General features: G+C 36.9%; 3 protein-coding genes and 1 pseudogene across 3 annotated transcripts; 2 read left to right on the forward strand and 2 right to left on the reverse strand.

Moving 5' to 3' along the window:
- Positions 1–2,045: 2,045 nt before the first annotated feature.
- On the forward strand, positions 2,046–7,345 carry LOC132163844 (serine/threonine-protein kinase BSK5). Its single transcript, XM_059574226.1, has 10 exons — positions 2,046–2,419; positions 2,510–2,730; positions 2,942–3,077; positions 3,760–3,893; positions 4,007–4,112; positions 4,565–4,650; positions 5,133–5,321; positions 5,587–5,751; positions 6,246–6,359; positions 6,833–7,345. Exons 1-10 carry the CDS (start codon positions 2,338–2,340, stop codon positions 7,073–7,075), a joined length of 1,476 nt encoding a protein of 491 aa, XP_059430209.1. The 5' UTR covers positions 2,046–2,337; the 3' UTR covers positions 7,076–7,345.
- Positions 7,346–7,816: 471 nt separating this feature from the next.
- On the reverse strand, positions 7,817–10,800 carry LOC132163499 (mitochondrial import inner membrane translocase subunit TIM10). Its single transcript, XM_059573808.1, has 6 exons — positions 10,663–10,800; positions 10,499–10,549; positions 9,776–9,828; positions 8,715–8,753; positions 8,402–8,471; positions 7,817–8,186 (listed from the first exon to the last, which is right to left on the reverse strand). The coding sequence occupies exons 2-6, from the start codon at positions 10,541–10,543 to the stop codon at positions 8,136–8,138; spliced, it is 258 nt and encodes an 85-aa protein (XP_059429791.1). The 5' UTR covers positions 10,544–10,549; positions 10,663–10,800; the 3' UTR covers positions 7,817–8,135.
- A 1,302-nt stretch (positions 10,801–12,102) lies between these two features.
- Positions 12,103–14,134, forward strand: LOC132163498 (uncharacterized; annotated as a pseudogene).
- An 800-nt stretch (positions 14,135–14,934) lies between these two features.
- LOC132163497 (uncharacterized) lies at positions 14,935–21,720 on the reverse strand. Its single transcript, XM_059573807.1, has 2 exons — positions 21,057–21,720; positions 14,935–15,362 (listed from the first exon to the last, which is right to left on the reverse strand). The coding sequence occupies exons 1-2, from the start codon at positions 21,443–21,445 to the stop codon at positions 15,140–15,142; spliced, it is 612 nt and encodes a 203-aa protein (XP_059429790.1). The 5' UTR covers positions 21,446–21,720; the 3' UTR covers positions 14,935–15,139.
- Positions 21,721–22,987: the final 1,267 nt, after the last annotated feature.

The raw sequence follows: 22,987 nt of genomic DNA on the forward strand, positions 1-22,987 counted from the left end.
AAATTATGAATCCCATGTTAGTTGAATATACTTGATTTTAAATAAATAAGTACGAAAAGAAAGGAGGGGACTCATCCTATGATGTTAACTGTTGAATCAACTTTTGGTCAGATTATTGTCGCCAGGGTTCAAAGCATAGGGTAATTTGCCTAATTGCTTCTTTAACAAGTCAATGAAAATGAAAAAGAAAAAACTAACACGCGGGCAATGGGCCTCCCAATTTGATTATCTTATCCTTTTCAAGCGCCACTAACAAAAGGAGTCGCACCGCAGGGTCCCACTTTCCCTCAATTGATCTTATCAGAATATTATCTAATAATCATGGGTAATTTGGCTTCTTTTATTCTTTCTTTTTTTAATGGTATTTTTCAAAAAAAAAAATTGTTTTTGTGATACACAGGTGAAAACAATTTTGAATATTTTGTATTTTAAATTATTTGTAAGACGAAACTAAAATCCTGCTAAGAGTTAGAGCCTGTTTGAAATTCTGTTTGAGAAATAAAGCTTTTGAGTCAAAAATAACTTTTGGGCAAAAATTTCATTTTTAAGTTTTTGTTAAAAGTATTTTTTGATCAATTTTCGACTTTTTAATTCCTTAAAAGCTTTTTTTAAGTTTTTTACTAAACAATTACTTTTTTTCTTCAAATGGACTTTTTGAGTGTTAAAAGCACTTTTAGATCCCTTAAACGCAATCTCAAACAAGCTATTAGTAGCCCTAAATTTTAAAAGTTTCATCTAAATAATAGGTTTTTTTTTTTTAATAAAATAAACCCATTAAAATTATGTTTTTATCTCCTAAATCCTATAATAAAAGGGTGAATGAAAAAGCACGAAGGGGTTTTTATTTTATTTCAAATACAATGAGAATAAAGATTTGTTAAAGAAATCATGGTGCTCAACTTAGATTTTAGCCATCATCAAATTAGGGTCTATTCATGAAAAAAATCTTGAAGGGCTGCGAGAAAAGTAAAACATGAAAAGTAAGTCCAAGGTACTATCATTATATCATAGCAATGAACAGTCCCTTTTATTCACATCCACATCCAAAATATAACCTTTCATCCAGCCATCATGCTCACCAATTGTAGCCTAAAAAGTTAGGTCTTCCATTTGATACATCTAATTATCATACCTATAATCCTATCTCTATGTTTACCCATAAAAGACAATGTTGAAAAAAAGAAGGTTATTCAGTACATTTTCACTTTTATACTCTCAACTGCATACTCCTTAACGTCGCAGTGAAAATTACTATTAGATCCAAAATTCAATCCATCCAAAACTACTAATGTTTTTCACTGTTACGTCAAAGAGTATGGAAGAAAGAGTGTTGTATATAACATTTATATAACTCGACATAAAAGTTATCTGCAATTTTTTAAAAAGACAAAAAACAAAAATTTTAAACAATAAAGTTATTTACTATATACTATGTTTTTATTTCGCAATGCCAAGCGATTATTGGATTATCATATTTGAATTTATTGGTTTGATTAACACATTTGGTGGCTCTAATTTCTAACATGTAATTGCATCCTAGGATATGATGATAGGGACATCTCACATTATTAAATCATCCATTTATGCAACTTTACCTAAACTTAAGTCCAAAGATGTTTATACATGCCATTTGAGATTTTCCTTTTTTTGACTTTGACCCTCGATGAAAGCGATGGGATTCGGCGACTAATCGCGCACCTCACATCGCCGATCAATACAAACAAAACAAACGCCCACACACATCGGCAATTTCAAATCACGGTAACCAAAACGCTACAAATTTATCTTAAAAAACAAAAAAAAAAAAAACACAAAAACTGTAACCAAAGAAAGTCGAAAAAATGACAAAGACCATAACAGTCCGAACAACGCATACACTCGCGAGTTCGGCTCCAACCGCCGCGAAATGCCGACGCGTTGTGTCCCCGTTGGCGGATTGGGGGTCACGCGCCTGGTGAAGAGTTGGCGGGGAGTCGTACTTCTGGAAGCGAAATGAACCGAGAAAAACAGAAGGAATAAAAACTGTGCAGGGGAAAAATCAGAGAGCTAGCAGAGAATGATGAGCTGGTGAGAGAAAGTGTGAGAAACAGAAAAACAAATTATAAACCTCTCAGATCCAAAAAGTTTACTTCTTTTTTTCTTTTTTCTTTTCTCTAACTTTCTCGCTGCCCAAACAACCAAACAAATCTTTCTCTTGCTTCTATTTATTTATATATCTCTCTCATTTTCCCAGCCTATCCTCATCTCTCATCTTCAGGAAAGTGATAGAAAGAGAAGAGAGAGAGAGAGAGAGAGAGATCAGTTACGTATTGACTTTCTCTCGGTGTAAGATTTGCAATGGGAGCTCGTTGCTCCAAATTGTCGCTCTGCTTTTGGGCTTCAAACATCAAATCCAGTCTGAACGACTTGTCCGACATTGGTGAGATTTTCTTTCACTTTCCCGAGAAAATTCAGTTGTTCTGCGTTTGTATAAGTTTTTAGGGTTTGATTTTTGGTGCTGTGGATGCAGAGAAAGGGGGAAGAGATGGCAAGGACGCGTTGCCTGGGTTCAGCGAGTTCAGCTTGGATCAGCTCAGAGCTGCTACTACTGGATTCTCTTACGAGAACATTGTCTCGGAGCACGGAGAGAAAGCTCCCAATGTTGTGTATAGAGGAAAGCTCGACGACGATAGCTTGATCGCCGTTAAGCGTTTCAACAAGTCGGCCTGGCCCGATTCTCGCCAATTCCTAGTCCGTACTCTTACTCCAATTCATTCTCTAAGCTAATTTGTGCATTTTCTTTATAGATATATACATATATATGTACATTACACATATGTATATATGTGCGTGTGTAGATATTTGTACTCACACCTATATATATATGTACGTACGCACATGTATATGTATGTATCTGTGTATGGGTTTAGGTTTTGATTGATAGGTTTCGATGGGATTGTAGGAGGAGGCGAGGGCGGTGGGGCAGCTAAGGAGTGAGCGGTTGGCGAATTTGATAGGGTGTTGCTGTGAAGGGGAGGAGAGGTTGCTTGTGGCAGAGTTCATGCCTAACGAGACTCTTTCTAAACATCTTTTCCATTGTAAGTTTCACTCGGTACTCTGTTTTGTTACATACTATGTTTATGTTCGAGTTTCTTCTTTAGGTTGAGCTGATTGGAATGCTGCATTATATTTGTTTAATGTGAACAGGTTTTTCTTTACCGTCTACTTTGGTGGTGAGAAAAGGGTGACAAAGATGTAATAAGAAATTTTGTGTTTGGTGGTACATGCTGGGTTTTTTTTCCCTGAAAATTGAAAGGGTTTTACTAAGCCATTCAGTTATATGGACTTGGTTGAGTGGAGTATTTGATTTTATGGGTTACTGAATAATTTAAAGATTTAACTCAAGACTTTGATTTTTGTAAAAAAAACAAAAAACAAAAATACTCTTACTACTTAGCCATTTAGTTGTCAGGTCTTAGTAGAGTGGAGTATTTGATTCTATGGGCTACGAGTAATCAAAAGTTCAAACTCAAGATCTTGATTTTTTAACTTTTCCTGGATTATTTTGAGCAACCAAACAGACTAAGTAAATATCTGAACTATTCTTGCATTCTTTTGAGGCTAGCGTATCTCTTTTGTGGAATTTGATGGGCTAAGAAACAAAGACAAGATCTTCTGTCTTCAAAATTCCGTACTTACTCAGTTTATTTTATGTGTCTTCACTTCAAATAGTCAAAAAAATTTCTTTGCTCTAATTTGTATTTGGTTAATCTGGTTTAGGGGAGGCCCAGCCAATGAAATGGGCAATGAGGCTGAGAGTTGCTTTGTATTTGGCACAAGCTTTGGACTATTGCAGCAGTAAAGGCAGGGCGTTGTACCATGACCTTAATGCTTACAGAGTTTTGTTTGATAAGGTATTTTGTTTTTTACATTACTCAGACTGCTTGCCTTCTTTTTTCTTTTTTCTTTTCTCAGGATGTTGCTTATCATTGTACTTCACTTCTTACTAAGAGTCCATCCTTGACAGGATGGTAATCCCAGGCTCTCCTGCTTTGGCCTTATGAAGAATAGCCGAGATGGCAAGAGCTATAGTACAAACTTGGCCTTCACCCCTCCAGAATACTTGAGAACAGGTAATAGAGGTGGTCACGGTGACAATATCTTATTTTAAGGTTTACTTGTACTTGGGATCTGGTGTAAGTTCCTGAAAATGAAAATTGTGATAGTTGATGTTGACTCTTCCACAAAGGGACCCCGTTTCTATTAATATCAATAGAGGAAAAAGGATGGAAATGCTACAGATCTGAGCAATTTATAAGATGAGGTCTCTTAGTATGTTTTGCTTCTTCGTATTTTGTGCAAAAGCACCTAATACTACTCCATTTGACTTGGCTGGAATACTGGCCTTTTGAGCCATGTAATTGTTATGTTGTTTTCATTACCTCTCTTAATGTGCTGTACTTTTGTCTTTATCTTTGGTTATAGCCAAAAAAGGTACCTGTTTCTAGCTTCATGTTAATGAATATCAACATGTCTTGTCTATGTATTTTCTTTTGCCAAATTAATTAGATGTTTCCATTTGCAGGAAGAGTGACATCAGAAAGTGTAGTTTACAGCTTTGGCACCCTATTGCTTGATCTTCTCAGTGGCAAACACATCCCCCCTAGCCATGTAAACACTAGCTTCCTTATGTTCAGTTTTATCTATCTTTTAACTTTGCTTAGATAATTCTTGGCCTTCTAAGAAAATGTTTTGGGCTAACCCCAAAAGGTTGGCTTGAATGGTAAGTCACTTAGTCCTGGTGCCTCATAAAGCATCAAGTCTAAGGTTCCAACCCCCTTGAGTGAAAATAATTCCCGCCCGTGGGTGAAAGCCCGAGCTTTACCTAACTTGTGTGGAGGGGCCGTTTTGCACAATGTCCCAAGGATCTACTCGGGGCAAAGCCTCGGATACCCCAGTTATCAAAAAAAGAAAATCTTTTGGGCTACAAAAGAGCCTGTGCTGAGAGTTGCAGCTTTATGGATTCAGTGCTCTCTAAGTAGTTGGCTTGTATTACTTTTTAGCTGAATCATCCTCCCAGTGCTAGTTACTTTGATATCATAAGATTAGAGATTGTTGAGTTTAATAATTCTCCTTTCTCCTTTTATTTACAGGCACTTGACCTGATACGTGGGAAGAATTTTCTGATGCTGATGGACTCATGTTTGGAGGGTCATTTCTCGAATGATGATGGAACTGAGTTAGTGCGATTAGCTTCACGCTGTTTACAGTATGAACCTCGTGAGAGGCCAAATGCTAAGTCTCTTGTGACTGCTCTCTCTCCTCTTCAGAAGGAAAAAGAGGTATCCTCAACTTCTTTATAAATAAAGGGACCTCCGTAGGTTCACCACACAAAAAAAAAAAAAAAAAAAAAAAAGCAAAAACAAAAACAAAATTTTGGCGTTTGGACATTATGGAGAACTTACTCATTATTTTTGACTGCTGAATCTGTTACATAGTTCTACCAATAATGAAAGTTTGGTTTGCTGACTTCTGCTTTAAAATGCTGTCATCTAAGTTGAGTACCTTGAGGACATTATATAATCTCATTTGGTTGTATTTTTGTAGGTCCCGTCATATGTTTTGATGGGCATAAAACACGGAACTGCATCCCCAAAGGAAACATTGTCATTGACACCTTTGGGTGAAGCTTGCTCAAGAAGGGATCTTACTGCAATACACGAAATGTTGGAAAAGGTTGGATATAGGGATGATGAGGGTATTGCAAATGAGGTTAGTGATCTCAGGTCCTAAATTCTTAAATATTCTATTTCAGATCAGTCTTGGAAAGAAAAAATGCTTTGTAATATCTTATCTGTTGCTTATTGTTTGATATTTCTTTTGGTAATCATATATAGAAGTTAACCTTTTAATGCAGAAATATCATCAAATGTGTTAAACATTTACTGGTCCATTTTTCCAGAATTTATGAGATTTTACCTTTTATGTATCTTATTCATCTGTGGTTTGTGACTCTAATTTGTATTGTTTTCATCAAGAACTACAAGGAATAAAGGTTGTTCTTGATTTAGCTGTCAGGAGATGTGTCTTAATAAAATGGATAATTTTAATTGCTCAGTATCTCAAGAAAAATGCCCGCCCAAGATGTTGATGATTTACTTTGATTGCTTGAATTAGTATTTGTTCTTAGCAAACTTGAATTTGAATCCTCATGCACTTATGCATGCCACATTGCTCAGTACCATGGAATTTCCTTTTCCCTGCAGCTTTCCTTCCAAATGTGGACAAATCAAATACAGGAAACACTGAATTCTAAGAAGCGTGGAGATACTGCTTTTCGAGCCAAGGACTTTGCTACTGCCACTGATTGTTATACACAAGTAAGTCATTTCTTTGGAATTGCAGAATCTTCCAGCTAAATTGGTCCTCAGAATCAATAGGCAAACTGAAATGCGTGGTAGTCTTGGAACGCTATGTGACATAGTTGCAGTTCTATGACGCAGAAATTTTGTCAAATAATACTTCCACATCAAAATTTTAAAAATTCTAGACCAAAGATCTTTATTTTTTGCAACTGCAAGGCGGTTATTACATTCAATTAGGTGGTTATGGATTTTGAAAAGTAAATTATGAGTTGTCATAGACATGATTCTTTTTAAGTCAAAATGAAATTCGAGTGCGTGTTATCCAATAAGAACAACAACAAAAAAAGTCGAAATGCAATGATAGCCTCCGTTAGCAAACAAATCGATTGGCCACTAGTTCAAATGTACGATAAAGATGTAGGGCAAGTGTTGAATTTGCTCTTGTTTTTACTCTAAACGTGGAATCTCTCCTTTGCTTGACTGTGTAGTTCATCGATGGTGGGACCATGATATCACCAACCGTGTTTGCCAGACGCTGCTTGTGTTACTTGATGAGTGACATGCTACAAGAAGCTCTTGGAGACGCCATGCAAGCCCAGGTAATATCTCCTGATTGGCCTACGGCCTTCTATCTTCAGGCAGCGGCGCTCTTCAGCCTTGGGATGGACAATGATGCACAGGAAAGTCTCAAAGATGGCACATCCTTGGAAGCCAAAAAATATATTAACTGAAAGTGTATAGCATTTTTTTTCTTTTTTCATTAGGGACAAAAAAAAAGGAAAAGTAAAGAAAAATATTCCCTTGTATCTATCTTTGTGCATTTCTTCTTTGGCATATGAGTTTCTGCCGCACCTGAGTTGTTTATTCTCATTTATGTTTTGATGTTGATCAATATCTTTACTTATCTCAATATTAATTTGCTCATGTATTTCACATTTCTAAGTTATCATCTGCTGTATTTAGATGGTGATGATAACAATGAGAAGTTAAGTTTGCATTTATGTCTAGATTTCCATATTGAGCTGATTATAGTAGAAGAACCAAAAACTTAGTTGTGCAGAATTCAGCAAGCATGGATATCCATATAACCCTTTTTAAAGCCCTCTGTGGGGAGGAAAGCGGCTTTTTTGAAACTGCCAATAAAGAAACAGTAGCAGCAAAAACAATTCGAAATGTAATAGAAGCATCACAAATAATGAAGATTTTCCTATCATCTATATACCATATAATAAAAGGAATGTTACTTTTTACACCTATTTTATCACTCATTTTTCACAAATTGACAGGATTTGTTTTAAATAACTTTATTTTTACTTTCTAAAATGGTTTACGCGGAATGTCATTTAAAACATGTTACGTCCATCAATGCAAAATGGGTGTGAAGAGTAGCAATACTCATAGAACATATGGGTATAATAGTCAAAGCACCTAACTACATAAGTATGCATCATCATATAAACTATTGATGAATATTCGTCTCAACCCATATCCATTTATTTGTAAATTGGATACTCATACAAATAAATAATGTCCAGGAACCAAATTTAAACTGGGGAAGATTAATCTCTCATCAATGAACAGCAAACACTTTTTCAGACTTGAAACTAGGGGCAGCATAAATTCAAAATGCCACTATTTTTTTCCCTTTCAAACTACAAAATGGAATCACCTGATAAAGTTAGGTACAGACAAAATGACAAAAGAAATTTCAGTCTCCACCTTCTTTGGCAGCCAGCCAAGCCCAGCATGAAACTAGTGTAGAACAGCTTTCAAATGGGAGCAGCCTTAGTTTCACATTGGAGGCCGACCCGAACCAAGCAGCTGGCCAATTAGATTAGTCACCTGGAAAATACACAAAGGAGCTTTCTTTGATTTCTATCACATGATGGCCATCTGGCCCATCTCCATGCAGTAATAGGTGAAGATGATAAAAGGAGTCAAGGGAATCGACTACAAACAGTTTCACATGTTTAATAGAAGGAGATAGGATAAAAGAATCACAAGTTTATACTTCATGAAGTACTATATACCATGCCTGAATATGATTGACAACTTACATGCCAGTATTTTGAAACACAACGATCAATGCAACTATTTTCTCCCATATTTAGTTCAGCCTCCTTGTACCTGAAAAAAATGAAGAAAGCATATTAATATTGCCCCATTTGATATGTTTTTACAAGAACATCGAGTGAGAAGTTTCTGGAATTCATTAATTTAGAATAACAGCACTGAACCTTCGAAGAAATTAACAAGATTCTCTGAAGGTGAACTCAAAATCTACTTTAAAAGGTTCATGTAAATTGTAGGAAATAATTTTTTTTTGGTAAGTGTAAATTGTAGGAAATAAATGAACACAAATTCTTGTACCTTTTCTCGACGCACTTGTTAAAACACGTGTGTGTAAGCCTGAATCATCAAAAACAGAAAAAAAGAAAGCAGGTTAACCTCAATAAAATTTTTATCACACGTGGAAACTCATTAATGCCTTTATTTTGCCAAATACATGTATCGCCACAAGACATCCTCAACAACAGCAATCCAAGTCAATTTCTATCAATGATTCAAATCCATGATAACTACACTTAACATAACAAAAAGGTAGATTATATTCTTCTACAACCAAAACAAAACTCCAGTTAGACTGAACCCAGGGGCAAAGCCATACAATCAAGCATCTTGCGAAGGAGTACCTTTATCATAAATAAACCTAATTAAAGTGTTTATAGATTGGATTTTTTGAATTAACTAGTTAACTTTTTTTAGTACAATATACACCAAATTTGTAATTTACAAAGATGTCTTTCCTTTCTTTATTTAACTCAGGCCATAAATCTACTTTCTTCTTCCTGCGAGAGTATGTATGAACCGATTCTTGCACAAAGTTAAATACAGACTTCAACAGGGGCCATTTTTCAAGAACTATTGTAATTTGACTATTACTTTCGATCTCCATATAGCAACTAAGTCTAAATGTAGTGACCAGCGAAAGCCCTCTTTTCCATGAGATGTTTCCAAACACACTGAAATTGAGTAATTTGCATCACACTGGGAAAGCGGACAGTCATACACATGCATTCATGGTTAAACAAATTGACAAGCAGGTGCTTTATCATGTGTGGTACACCCAATATCTCATTAACAAAGAAAAAAAAAACGAAAGAACACTCTTCGATTAATTATAGAAAACTGACAATAGGACAAGAGAATGAAAAAATAAAAATATGTTTTGTAGCTTATGTCTTGCACAGAAACTCATAAAGCATAGCCACGAGTAAACCACATCAGCTTAGCTCCCAACTAATACAACGGTAATCCAATAAGCATTCACAAAAGTCATCAAACATGGGTCATATCATATTTTAGAAAACCCTGTTGTGCAATAGACAAAATTCTAATATGGCAGAACATATACATGGTAGAAAACCTACTTGTTGAACAACTCAACCCTGTACTCCATCTCCTTCTCCGCCATTCCAAAGATCTGCGCAATCACCATAACCAAAATTTATAAGCTTCTGTAACGGGTCTAATAATAGCTAGTGTGTATTTTGTAATTGGGTTGTATGTTTGTAAATGAGCCTGATTCCATTAATGGGCCATGTGTTGTTAGACATTAGTAGTATAAAAGGCCCAAGTGAGGAAATGTAGAGAAAGTCCAGAACCTTAGAATCATTTGGTGTTTTTCTTGTAGGTCAAGCTGTCCTCAAAACTGCACATTTGTTTTTTCCCTAACTTTCCATCAATACAAATTACTACAATTTCATTCGATTTTCCATTTCAATTCAACCAATCATTAATGCATCATTACCATAATCACAGAAAATTACATCAGAAATAATCGGATCTTTACAGCTTCCAATCAAAAATTCAAAACCCAACAAAAGTTCAACCATTGCTAATAACCACATTACCCACTAGCCTAAATCAACAAAGATCAATACCCCAAACACAAAACAGATGACAAAGTTAAAATCATCAGCTCCGAGGTTTGCACATCGACTATGATAAATGGGACGAAATCGGCACGTCCAATAAAGATTCGAAACATTCATTTCAAAGGAAAACTGAAATGCTAAGCTCACAAACGCACAAACGAAAAAAACAAAATCTAACTTTTGAGTAACAAAATAGCGAAAACAAAAGGTACCCACTTGTTCTTTCTCCAACCCCGACGGAGCAGCAGTATTGGCAGCCATTAGACCCTGAAACAACAAAGAGAGTCACAGAAGCTCTTTTAACTTGAAGAACCCAATTATACGCCAACCATAATTGTGTACAACTAACATTATTCAAAAGTAATTAAAATATTAATTACTTTTGAGATGGAAACTAAGGTGCGATTGGAAGCTCTCTGTTCAGGGTTTTAGGGGTTCGATGCGAGCAAAAGCTGAAAAATGAAAGCCCTAGATTTATTTGTGCGTGTGTGTGAGAGAGTGTGATGGAGACGAGAATATGCGAATAGGGTTTTAGACTTAAGTCTACGGTGTGAATGAGATAGACGACGCAAAAGGAATGAGCGTTGATGATGTCACCGATACATTAGCACAGTGAGTTTAAGCTTGAGTATTCCAATTTATTTTATTTTAATTATTATTTTTAAATTAAATTATTGAAATTTTACTACTTATTTGTCATTTTAAAATATGTGGAAAATTAAACTATTACCTTTATAATCAATACGAGTAAAAAAAAAAAAATCCAATGCCTCTAATTTTAATATGAAATACACTATGAGTGTTTAATTAAAAATAAAGATTAAGATTTTAAGGGGTAATTACCTTTTATCCCCATGAATTACAGCACCTTGGCATTTTTCTCCATGAACTACCAATTATGATACATGACCCCATCAAACTACCATCTTATGATAAAAAGTCTCATTCCGTCAGTCAAATGGGTTAAAATAAACGATCAACGGTCATGTGCAAGTCATATGCCATTTTAATTTTTTTTCTTTCACTTTTACCCTTACTTCAAACTCAAAAAATGACGCTTATATCCTCCTAAACCCTAATCTAACCCATGAAAACAATTTAAAATGAGGGCAAAAGTGGAAGAAAAAAAATTTTAAATAGAACATGACTTGCATATGACCGTTGTCCGTCAATTTTAATCCATTTGACTGACAGAATTGAGCTTTTTGTTATAAGATGGTAGTTTGATGGGGTCAAGTGTCATAGTTGATAGTTCATGAAGAAAAGTGATAAGGCGCTGTAATTCATAGAGACAAAAAATAATTACCGAAGATTTTAACAATCTAATAATATATTTCCTATTAAAAAAAACAACAAATTACGAAATGATACTTTTTTGGAGTAAGATGTAAATTTTATTTTAAATTGAATTGGAGGAATTATTTTTAACTCAATTTATAAAATTAACATGTCATTTAAGCACATAAAAAGCTTTGAGAAAATCCTTAAAGGAAGAAATTCTTTCAATGAATAAAACCCTATTATTTAAGGTTGCCTTCCACTAAAGAAAAATCATGAAACGGCAAAGATTTCAATATTAGGGAGAATTTCAATTAGTTTTTTACTAAATCAATATTTCACCATTTATTTTTAATTTTTTTTTTTTAAAAAAAAATCGTGATTATTTCACGGGTGGCACGCCAAAGCCGGAAGAGAAAAGTGTAATTTAACGTGATATGTTTGGCCTTTGAAAGATATTTGGGTGTGAGCTACATATACCTAAGACTAACCCTGGAAGAGAAGTTGGGAATCCAGTCCGACTCCAGCAAAGTAACGGCTTTTCTGTGAGGGTCTCTCCTCTATTGATATCGACGATTTTTTTTGTTTGGGATCGAATCTTCATCGAATTACGTGAGTAGAGGAATCGCTCGGCGATAGACTGGTAAGCGCAAACACACAAACACTCTCCCTCTTCACCTTTGAAAGAGAAATTATTTTGGTTTAGATAATGAAAAGAATCGATTTTTAACTATAGTTTTGTAAAAATCAGTTGCAGAGAGTTGTTTATTAGCTCATTGGATTGTGATTGTTTGTGATAATTATCCATATGAGTATTTTTTACAAATTTCTTTTTGAGTTTATAGTGGTTTGCGGAGAGTCATTGGAGAAGATGGAGCATGGGTCTCACTCAGACAACAGTAATTCAACGTTTTCTTTGGTTGATGAGGATCACACGCTTGCAAATGCACTCAGATTCACCTTGAACCAAGAGTCAGTGCTCTCTCTCTATGATTCTTCCATACAAAAAAAAAAAAATTGTTTTTCATTATTATGTTCTGATTTTGTTTAACCTCTCTCTGCTTTATTTACATTCACTGTCAATTATTTGATGTACCCAAATATATTTTTTTCTGGGTATGTGTAAAGATAGCCTTTTGAGCTTTATTTCATATCTAATCCTGCCTGTGGGTGTCACATATGATTATTTAGAGACAAAAACAAAATGCTTATCTGAACCTTGAGCTAGTAATGGAGTTTATTTATAGTCCCAAATAGTGCTACACAATATGAAACCTTTTGTGCTTACTAATCTAAGCATGTCATGCATATTGGGATGTATGTTATAGGAATAATGCTAAAAATCACATTTTTATTCTACAACTAATCCCAACTAACCTTGGGTTTTTTTTTAACAAGAACTGATCCAATAGTTAGTTAGTTGGAACTGTCATACCTGTTTGTATGTGCGATAATTGTGAGATAAAAATGTAGTTTCTATCATTACTCATGTTATAGAGCTAAAAGTTTTTTATGGCATGTGGGTTCATGTGCTGTGTTTCTCAATTAAATTTCAAAGTTTTGCACCTGTTTTTGGATTATTTGTTTAGTTAGTATTTTTATTTAAGAACATCACAATGTCCTCTTGCAGTCCAAGGATTTCGTTCAGCGGGTATAGCATTCCTCATCCTTCAGAGAGTAAAGTTAATATTAGAGCCCAGACAACAGGTAAGATATGCACACTCTTATCTCTAGCAACATATTGGTCATCTTAAATGAGTGTTGTCTGGCAAATATGCTTCTTAATATCTCTGGCTAGTGGTTATGAAGATGATAGATGTATGTATCCTGCTATTGATTGCATTTACTACTGCAACAACCTGTTTTAACTAGTTTCTCCTAATTCAGTACGGGGTATTATAGTTAGATATTTGTGTATGAATTGAAGAGAAATTGTTCATATGTTATTCTCTTATCATAGACATGATCTGGCCCAAGTATGTACTTTTAATGCAATCATCTTCTAGTGTAAATACCTTGTAAACCTATAATATCCAAAATCATGTTATGCAATATATCAACATAAATTTCTGCAATCCCAAGTAATTGTAATCAGAGCTTTGTAGGGTGTTCGCACGTTTTCTCTCTTGTAAATTGTCTTGCAATTACATACTGAAGAAAATGATGGGAGCAAAATATTTGCTGTTACTTGGGATGATACTTTTTTCTATATATTCCTGTCAAGGATTCAGTCTTAAGCTGGCTATGCATTTAGGGTGACTTATGGTGGCTATGCACCTGATGTGAATTTGGAAAATATTTTGGTTCTTGCAATGGAACTTTTACAGGTGCTCCAGCACAAGAGGTATTCAAAGATGCATGCCAGGATCTAATGATGATTTGCCAGCATGTGAGAAGCACTTTTGACAAGGCTGTTGCTGATTACAAAATCAGAAACCCTGAGGGATGCAAATAGTGATGATGTTGAGAAGGATAATGATATGAAATATAGTTGAACCTTTTGACTTTTGGTCTTTCCTTACTATATATTACTCTTGATTATCATTGTAGTTCAAGATACAAGCTTTCAAATCAGCTCACATATTGACTCAACTCGACAAGTTCCTTTGTTTACAAGCATTTCATCATGTTCAGTCGTTTGTGTTAATTTGGCCTATATGCTTAATATGGTTCAAGCAAAAGTAATCTGTTTAAATTTCTATTATTTTGCTTATGCTGAACAGAGAACTTCACCCAACACAGCATACGTTGGAGCAGAGTAAGTTTAGCTTGAAGGAAATAATTCTTGAAACAAAGGAACTATCGTGGCATAGATGTGTAGGGTATACCGTTTGTATTCTTCCTGGTAACTTGGCTATAAATCGAGAGAATGTAATTATGCTGTATAACTAATTGAACTGGTGTGTCAAATGAGGAATATATCTTTTGGTCATGGGCTAGCTAATTTGACGTTGTGTCGGGTTTGAGTCGTCGTGTCAAGCCATTAGCATAAGATTATATAAGTCAATCATAATCCAATATATTTAATTAATGAGTCAAATTCCTCAACTTTAATCTACTAATTTAGTATTATATTCGTGTCGAGTTCGCAAGTTATATTAAAAATTGCTAATCCTAACTTAACATTTGGTCCTGGATAGTGTACCCTTTCGAACTTAATACAGACAAGGCCATTGGAGATGGTTCCCAGACTTTGTTTGCATTTCCCTTGGCGTTTGCCTGCGGCAGTGCATTTCTGCTGAGTCCAATATTTGACACGAATAATCCTACGTATAAAACTTAAATGCGCAAAAATGGTTGCTGTTGCATGTTTCCTGTGCACATTCTCAACACCATGGAAAGACACTAATTAATACAACAGGATTGCTGCTTCGTAAATTCAGAATTATAAGACATGTAATTGAATGGCGCACAGAAGCTTATGTAATTATACATAACATACACATTCAATGCTAATTCTAAAAGAGTAGGGGCTAGTAGGCAAGAGTGAAGCCGTGAAGGTAAGGTACCCATACACGCGTGAGGATGGAAGCTCAGATCAAGATATATTACAACATTTTCTTGTATAATCTCAGTGACTCATGAGAGTATTTTAAAGTGAAAAAGCCAAGAGATGACAAAGCCAAGGACCATGCAGGCCAGAAGAAAATGCATTATGCGGCGGCCATGCCAGACGGTTCGAGTCTCCACTAGTATCACAGGAGCTGCTACTGCTGACGAGGCTGCAGCAGTAGCATTGCTTGCCTCATTTCTCTGCTCACCAGCAACATTGAGTGCAGTGCCACCACAAATCTCGCAAGTCCTGCAAAAAGCAAGTAAATTTATTAGCAATGAGGACAGACAGTATTGGTACGTGAATCAAAACTAACCTAGTTACTGAATTTGATAAGGCATATGAAGCAGAAACCAGAAATGAGGTAGGAAGCAAGTTTCAAATCTAAATGAACAGTAGCAAGCTCTGGATTTACTGCTCTATCATGTCCATTCAATTCAACTTACAAAATCATAGATAAATTCTATGTGATTGATATTTCAAAAGACATTTAAAAGACACGGATATTATCTTTGAATGAGAACAGGAAAACAACACACAATTAATAGGGCTATTGCACTGTAATTTTGGCTAAACGTGATCTACAGTAATCAGGGATCTTCAACTATCTTCCTAACATAGTTTTCCATTTATGTCTTGGATGTCCCTTCTTTTATGGGAGAAAGTGTCTCAAGAATTCAAAGAAGTGTTTTCTGTAAAGCCATGACAGCCACATCTGCATCCGTTATAGTTACCATGATGACCAATTGGCAACTATCTGATGACTGACGTAGTAAATAATATGGCACAACATGCCTTTCTTGCTAGCTCAGGACCAATCCTGGTTGACACATCACGTTAGAATTGCTAACATCTTGTCATAAACCATACCAGCAAGCACCTCACTCAATTATGCTTTGGTCATTATATTTGCAGTCATGCCATGCAACTTATTCAAACTATGAACACTCTCAACCTTCCCCCATTTTCCAGTTAGCACAACTTGATTTAGCCAAACTTGCATACTGTTTTAAAACCAACACTAGCTGCACTTGCATGTTGAACATCCCTGGCAACATTGGCTATAAGTATTTAATAAATGATAAACGTGTGTAGTCTCTACACACCACTAACGTTGAGATAACTACCATTGTTATGGACACAAGCATTTCTTATCTCAGTAAAGGTTAATTAAAATAAAGAAGCAACAGAAAAATGAAAACAAATGGTGGCTGAGAATTGAGATGGCTTCTAAACCATGTATCCGTCACACCCAAGATACAAACAAATGGGTTGCATAAGTTACACGAGAGGACTCCCCTCAAATTTTAGATTTTTGAGTCTTCATCTGCATAGGTGTCCACTGTCCTCTACAAGAGAGGGACATTGGAGGCACCTAACCTACTTATCAACGGTTTATTGACAGAAACTCTTGAATACAATGTGATTGTTCCAAAATTAAAAGTTTCATGCCTTTTATTGTCCCAACAAGCTACTTCAGTTACTTTCCTCAATTTCCGTCATTACAAGATGGTAATAAAAGTTGTAAGACCTAACTCTGTGAAGTAGACTAAGCATTCTCAGTTGAGGAATCAATTGATTGTCATGAAGAAACTCAACTTGCACCAGTGCCAAAATTACCATAACCTTTGTATACATAGACATTTTATATGATATTTCACTAAAGTAAGGACTATTTATCATGGAAGGCAATTATATCAGATATTAACCTTTTATGGGATTAGAAGGCATATAAATGACAATACTTGGGAAGGAGAGATTTTTCTTTCAACAAACAAAGTGGTGGCGCTCTCTGCTCTCTCTCTCTCTCTCTCCCTCTACATTTTTTAGGTTAGCAAGATAGTTTTCTGCCCTAGCGGCAGCGCTGTTTAGGCGCTATGCGCTAGGCTCTGGTCAACCACTATGGAACGGCGCTTCTCCATAGAAGCGAAATCCTTTTGCCTGTCAGCGAAGGAAGGGTGTCCTGATCTTCGGTTGGAGGAAAAGATAAAAGGGTTCGTAGGGGTAATTTTCGTGAGCCAACCTTGTGCTTCATGGTTGGTGGATATGGTCGAGGAGGCGAGTCAATCTCTGTTGAAGGTTGATATCGCCAAGTCATACCGCGAGGGCGATAAGGCTTTGATGGTGCATGGGGGTGTTAATAAGGCAGGTAGTTTCCTGGAGGTGGCCGTTTTTGCTGAGGGAGGTCGTAAAGGAATCATTTGGCTACCTGCAGGCCGTGGAGGGAGGGGATGGCGTTGGTTTGCAAATGAGTTGCGGAGGTTGTTGGGTCCAACAGCCTCTACGCACCCTGTTCCAGGGACGCAGCTCAAGCTTGGTTTGGAAGAATCCATCTCTGGATGTCACCCTGGGCGCTCCTTTGCGGAGGTTCTTCGACTGGCGGCTGGTTCTGAGGAGCCTTCCGTTGGGAGGAGGGTTAAATCTTCGCAACTCATTGATCTTTTTCCGGTGAAGGACTCTTTCGAGCCCGGGTACGGTGAGTATGAGTCGCGGGTGATGGTGGATTGTTTGGAGTTGGAGTCGCCGGATCCTGCTAATCTGGTTACATGTTTTATCCCGGCGGCAGATCATACGAAGAAGAAGAAAAAGAAGAAGAATAAGACGTTGCTAGGTCTTTTACGTTCTGTTTTGGGCCGGGTCCTAGCTAGGTTAGTTAAAGGACTTTTAGTTGGGCTGGGTGTTCGCGAGTTTGGGTCTTTCCTTAAGCCCAAACACGCCGGGGATGTCAAGACAGTTTGGCGCAGGTGTATGAAGCGTGATGTTAAGTGTTTGCCTAAGTCTCAACAGTGTGGACCTGCCTCGCCGGGAGAGTTTGATGTTCTGGCCGATCGTAGGGAGGCGTGCGTATCTGAGGTATTTGCGCCAGTCGCCGGTGGTCTCGCAGGGGTTTCCAGCGATGATTCCGAGCTTGCGTTGGTGGGGCTGTCGTTGGCGGAGGTGCATCCGGAGTCAAATCATCAGGTTTGTGCGTCGGGGTCTATGTCTCTTGAAACGGCAACGGTCCCTGTTTTTCCGATGAAGGCTGCTCTGTTGCCGGAGAATACCCGGAACTGGTTGTTGACTCCGGTGAGTACCCATGTCTCTCCTTTGTCTCCAGTGGTGGTCTCTGCTCCTCCAGTGGGAGCTGGTGCTGTTCCGGCAAAGGAGGTTGAACCCGTTAAGACTGCTCCGGCGAAAGGGTTGCTACATCGGGGGTTTTTAGGGTCTAGAAATGTTTCTTCTTCCTCTCTACCTGAGATGAAGGAGGCTTCATCGTCGGTAAAGGGCTCTAAGGTTGTAGTCGAAGATTCACAGACCTGTTCTCTTTCGGGAAAGCATGCGGCTGAGCTGGGTTTGAGAATAAGTGAACCTTTTCCTCGAATGTCGGAGAGTGGTGCTCCGATTTATTCCTCTGTTTCCAAATCTCAAATAGGGTATGCCCAGAGGGTGAAGGAGAAGCTTGCCAAGCAGTTGCAGAAGAACAAGGAGCTGTTTGCCGACGTTGTAGCGGAACCCTCCGAGAAGGGGGTGGGGAACTATTAGGAGGTGGTTATAGATGCGGTGAATTTCGCCTCCAGTGTGGGACTGTCTAATGGTGAAGGAGGTGATGAGAATAGTCTTTTGAATCTCTTTTCGAATATTGAAGAGGAGCGAGAGCCCTTTACCTCTAAGGCAAAAGGGAAGTGGAAAATCAAGAATTTAGAATGCTCCATCAACTATGAGGTTAGAGAAAGACTTTCTCCGAAGCGGTACTATCGCCGTCGGGGTTGTGTTGGGACCAAAAATGCATTCTCCTTTCCTCCAGAGGTGCATTAGGGTTCTGGTATTTTTTTAGGGCTGGTGGTGGGTTTTTGGGCTTCAGTGTTTGGGTTTTTTGGGTTCTTGCTTTGGTTTTTCGTTTGGTTGTGGTTATAGTTGGGTTGGGTTTCTTTGGGGTCTGTTTTTTGGGTTTATTTTGGGCTACCTATGTATACTCTCTTGTGTACTTAGAGGCGCATTGCGCTTTTTTTTTATATATACAATTTACTTATAAAAAAAAAAAAATGACAATACTTGGAAGAAGAAGGCACTTTAACACTTCCATAGAGACAAAATTTTATGTACCACATCAATTACACATGCACATTTGGTAACAAATACATTTCCACTTTCTAAAGTCAATCCCTAGATAAATAGAAACTGCATTCACTTGCACGGGAACCTACACTTTTGACTAGTTCATCCCACACCATGAAAAGCCCCTTAGAGCATCTCCAGCAGCAACTCTAAACTAGCTTTTTAGTTAAATTTAGCTATTTTTACGTTTTTTCTTGCTCCAGCAGTGCTTGTAAAGTAGAAGTTTTCCCTACTAGTGCTACAGCGAACTTTCATATTTGAAAGTTCACTGTAACACCTTGTAAGATTTTTTTATTATTTTTTCTCTCTCCCCTCTCTCCCTCAACGCTCAAACTTTTCTCTCTCTCTTCTCTCGCTCTCCCTAAACGGTGGGTCTGGTGTTGGTACGCTACCCAAACAGAAAGCTACAAGAATTCCCACAAGAAAGCTACGGATCATGTTTAAACCCACAAGAATTCAAACATGATCTCAAAACAGAAACAAAGAATGATTAATAGAAAAAAAAAAAAAAAAAAAAATGGTGGGTCTGGTGTTGGTGTTGCTCTGGTTTTGCAGAGAGAGAGAAGGGGAAGAAAAGCTAAGGATAAAAAATAATAAAAATAATATTTAAATAAAGTAGAGAGTTAAAATAAATATTCTGCTAGAGTGTGTAATGTAAAACTAGTAGCTAAAATGAAAAAAGTTGTATTTTGAGTAGTAAAATGAAAGTTGTTGCTGGAGATGCTCTTACGAGTTTTGAGATTGAACCCATGGTAACCACAACAACCTATTCTCCATAATGTTAAGTTTGCAGTCTAGTGTACAATTCTTTCTATCTTATTTAACTTGCCACCAAAGAGAAATTGTATCTCACATGAAGAGAAATTGAGCTAAGTAGCTAGAATGCAGTTGAATGAGCTGAAGCCAGCACAAGCAGGATGTATTGAGGACTCTTTATAAGGTAAACTGGAAATTCTGGAATAGGGGAGCAGTATCTATGTTATTCAACAATATTGAGGATCCTTGTACTACAATTGTGATTTTAAGTTGAGAGCTGAAATAGGAGTTCACTGCATATTATAAGAAGAGAAATCAGAGAGGAGTATATGGAACTCTTATCAATGTAGTGAATAATTCTAATCATGAAGTAGCATACAAATCAATGCTTGCTTCTTTCAATATAAATTCTCCATGCTCTATGCAAGATTTAATCTCCTATTTTGCCTTTCTCTTCCTCAGAACAGTCAATATTTGCATTTTCAGTCGTATAGTTCAAAAGACCTCAGCCCAGATTTTTATACAAAAATTCAAGATTACGACCGTAGTATCCCCCTTAGCCCTGCTTATTTGGTTGCTTATAAACAGAGGGGAAAACAAAACAGACCGAATGAACGCCACTTCATGTTTTCTTCATTTTCAAATAATAAAACTCCACCGTCAATAATTTTAATGATTCTATTAAGCTCAGATGTGGAAATTTTGGTGGTCTAGATGCCACACAGTGATGAACAAACTAAGATTCAATTATTCCTGTCTTTCCTTCCTCTCTGTTCTGAGCAATCAAACAGTGAGGAAAGGAAAGAATAACACACGAGCATCAATAGGATACTCACATGTTCAAAACATATAGAGCAGAGCAGATAGTGTACAAAAGCATCCCACGATTCCATCTTTAACACGACCACTCACAAAAAGCTAAAAACCAACAAATGGATATTCAGAATTTCTCACGAACACACTAAATCAAACATGAAGCTGGCACTTCCATGACATCCAAGAAAACAGGCACTCACATATAGAAGAAATACACAGAGACTTTCGTGAGCTGCACAGGAAAAAAAAAAAAAAAGTTTTGAGGCTTTTACTCACGTATTTCCCTTAATCTTGAACCACGTCTCAGCACATTGTTTGTGGGCAGCACCCAAATCACCTTTACAAGCACATCCCAGCTCAATTGGCACCCCAGCCTCTATACCTCCATCCAAATTCAAATGGCAAATCCTACAATCCCTTTCGGCTTTACCCCCGCGCACCTTCACATCCAGAACCCCACGCTCCAAGTCCACCTCCGACAAACAATCTGACCCAGAAGAGTCCCTACGAGAGCCCAACACACCCTCAATCTCTAACGGCGAGTGCCACGACTGGTCGTCGGAGTCGCCGGAGAGTGACACGTCACTGCTTCCTGTAACAATATGGCGATAATGGCAGCGGCTTTCAGCGCCCGTGTCAACATGGGGGCCGTCAAAAGTTGCCATTTTTTGAGAGACCCAGAAAGAGAAAGGTCATCAGGTCATGGATTTTTGAGAGAAGGCATGGCAAGGGTTAAAGGGTTGAAAGCATTTTTGTTGAACAGAGAGGTAGAAGAAGAAGAAGAAGAAAGAAAGAAAGGTGGAGAAGGAAGGTGGTGCTAAGGACTCAAGATGGTGCGGTTGGACCGTTGGAATAGGTAGTGTGGTGTTTGTTTGCTCGCTTTAATCAAATATCAAAGTCTCCATCCCCCTGCTTTTTTTTCTTTACTATCTATGTGTAACTGTGTCAGTTCCAGAGCAGTGTTGGTGAAAAGGAAACGCTGAAAACTACAGTTGTTGGTGCTGGGGACTCATAGCCGTGGCCCGTGGGGCAGGCTACAAGGATGACGCTAGTTTTAGTTAACTCTTTCTTTTTTTTTCTTTTGCTTCTTTGGATCTTCCTTTAATTTCCTTCTTCTTTTTGGCTAAGCATTGAGAGGGTGTCAAGTGCAATCAATGTTCCAAGTTATAAGATTTGCTTCCTTTTATAGTTTTATTGTGAGAAAAAAAAAATGGACTCATTTGTATTTCATAATGTTGATATGTTAATGGTAACCATTTTTTATTTATTTTTAATAATGACTAATTTAAAAATTTGTTGAGAATGACACATTAGTATTGAAAATAATTCTAAGATAAAAAATATAGCTGCTAATATTAGATTTTATTTTTATGATCTCTACATGAGTCTTGAGTGACTGAATCCAACTTGAATAATAGACCTGGAGACATTACATGAGCCTTGAGTGACTCAGTCCAACTTGAATAATAGACTGCCAGGAGATATTATTGGTCAAGTGGCGTTTTAAAAATCATTATTTTCCTTGCCACCAAAAGTTTCAGCAAAAGTTCTATGAAAACCACCCAGAAGCTGCAGAATCTTCAATAATAATAGGTAAAATACTTAATTAAAAAGTATAACTCTTTATTTTAGCAATTGTTTTTTTTTTTTTTTTTTGAAGTCATTCAATATTGATAAATCAGTTAAGCCGTTAAAAGAGAAAAAACTATTATCAGACATATGTCGATAAAGTAAACTGTTACGGATGTTGGCTATTAACGGTAGTAAAAAATGTTACAATCTAAAATATCTTCCATGATTTTTTATTTTTTATTTTTTGCATATAAATACTTTGACACCTTTGAAACTGATTTTAGAAGATAAGTTTATAATATGGCCCATGTTAATGTTGTTTTGTGAGGATACCTAGTCATATTGTGAAATTTCTATAGTGACCTAGCTAGCGGCAGAAGCCTACCTAGTCACATCTTCTACTGAAAGCAACATGAAATAAGTAAAGCCTTGCCCCAAAAGAAAAAAGTATTGCTGGGTCCCTACAAACTTTTTTCACTCGGTAATTCACTCATTAATTTATAAAAATTATAGTAAAAACTGTAATTCCAATCATTTTACAAAAGAGAAATGTTAACTTTTTTTTTTTTTTTTTTAATCTCTATGTTTTTTAAATCCTATATATAGATCCAATGGTGGTGAAGTTATGGGGGCAT

Source organism: Corylus avellana, chromosome ca10 (assembly GCF_901000735.1).
Source record: "Corylus avellana chromosome ca10, CavTom2PMs-1.0".
In the NCBI taxonomy this organism is placed as follows: Eukaryota; Viridiplantae; Streptophyta; class Magnoliopsida; order Fagales; family Betulaceae; genus Corylus; species Corylus avellana.

Coding starts and splice junctions, on each gene's coding strand:
- LOC132163844 (XM_059574226.1), top strand. CDS start 2,338: ATGGGAGCTCGTTGCTCCAAATTGTCGCTCTGCTTTTGGGCTTCAAAC. Junction 2,420..2,509: donor GAACGACTTGTCCGACATTG/GTGAGATTTTCT, acceptor CTGTGGATGCAG/AGAAAGGGGGAAGAGATGGC. Junction 3,078..3,759: donor TTCTAAACATCTTTTCCATT/GTAAGTTTCACT, acceptor AATCTGGTTTAG/GGGAGGCCCAGCCAATGAAA.
- LOC132163499 (XM_059573808.1), bottom strand. CDS start 10,543: ATGGCTGCCAATACTGCTGCTCCGTCGGGGTTGGAGAAAGAACAA. Junction 8,754..9,775: donor AGGGTTGAGTTGTTCAACAA/GTAGGTTTTCTA, acceptor TTGATGATTCAG/GCTTACACACACGTGTTTTA. Junction 8,187..8,401: donor GTGTTTCAAAATACTGGCAT/GTAAGTTGTCAA, acceptor TGTATTTTCCAG/GTGACTAATCTAATTGGCCA.
- LOC132163497 (XM_059573807.1), bottom strand. CDS start 21,445: ATGGCAACTTTTGACGGCCCCCATGTTGACACGGGCGCTGAAAGCCGC. Junction 15,363..21,056: donor TTCAAGATTAAGGGAAATAC/GTGAGTAAAAGC, acceptor TGCTTTTTGCAG/GACTTGCGAGATTTGTGGTG.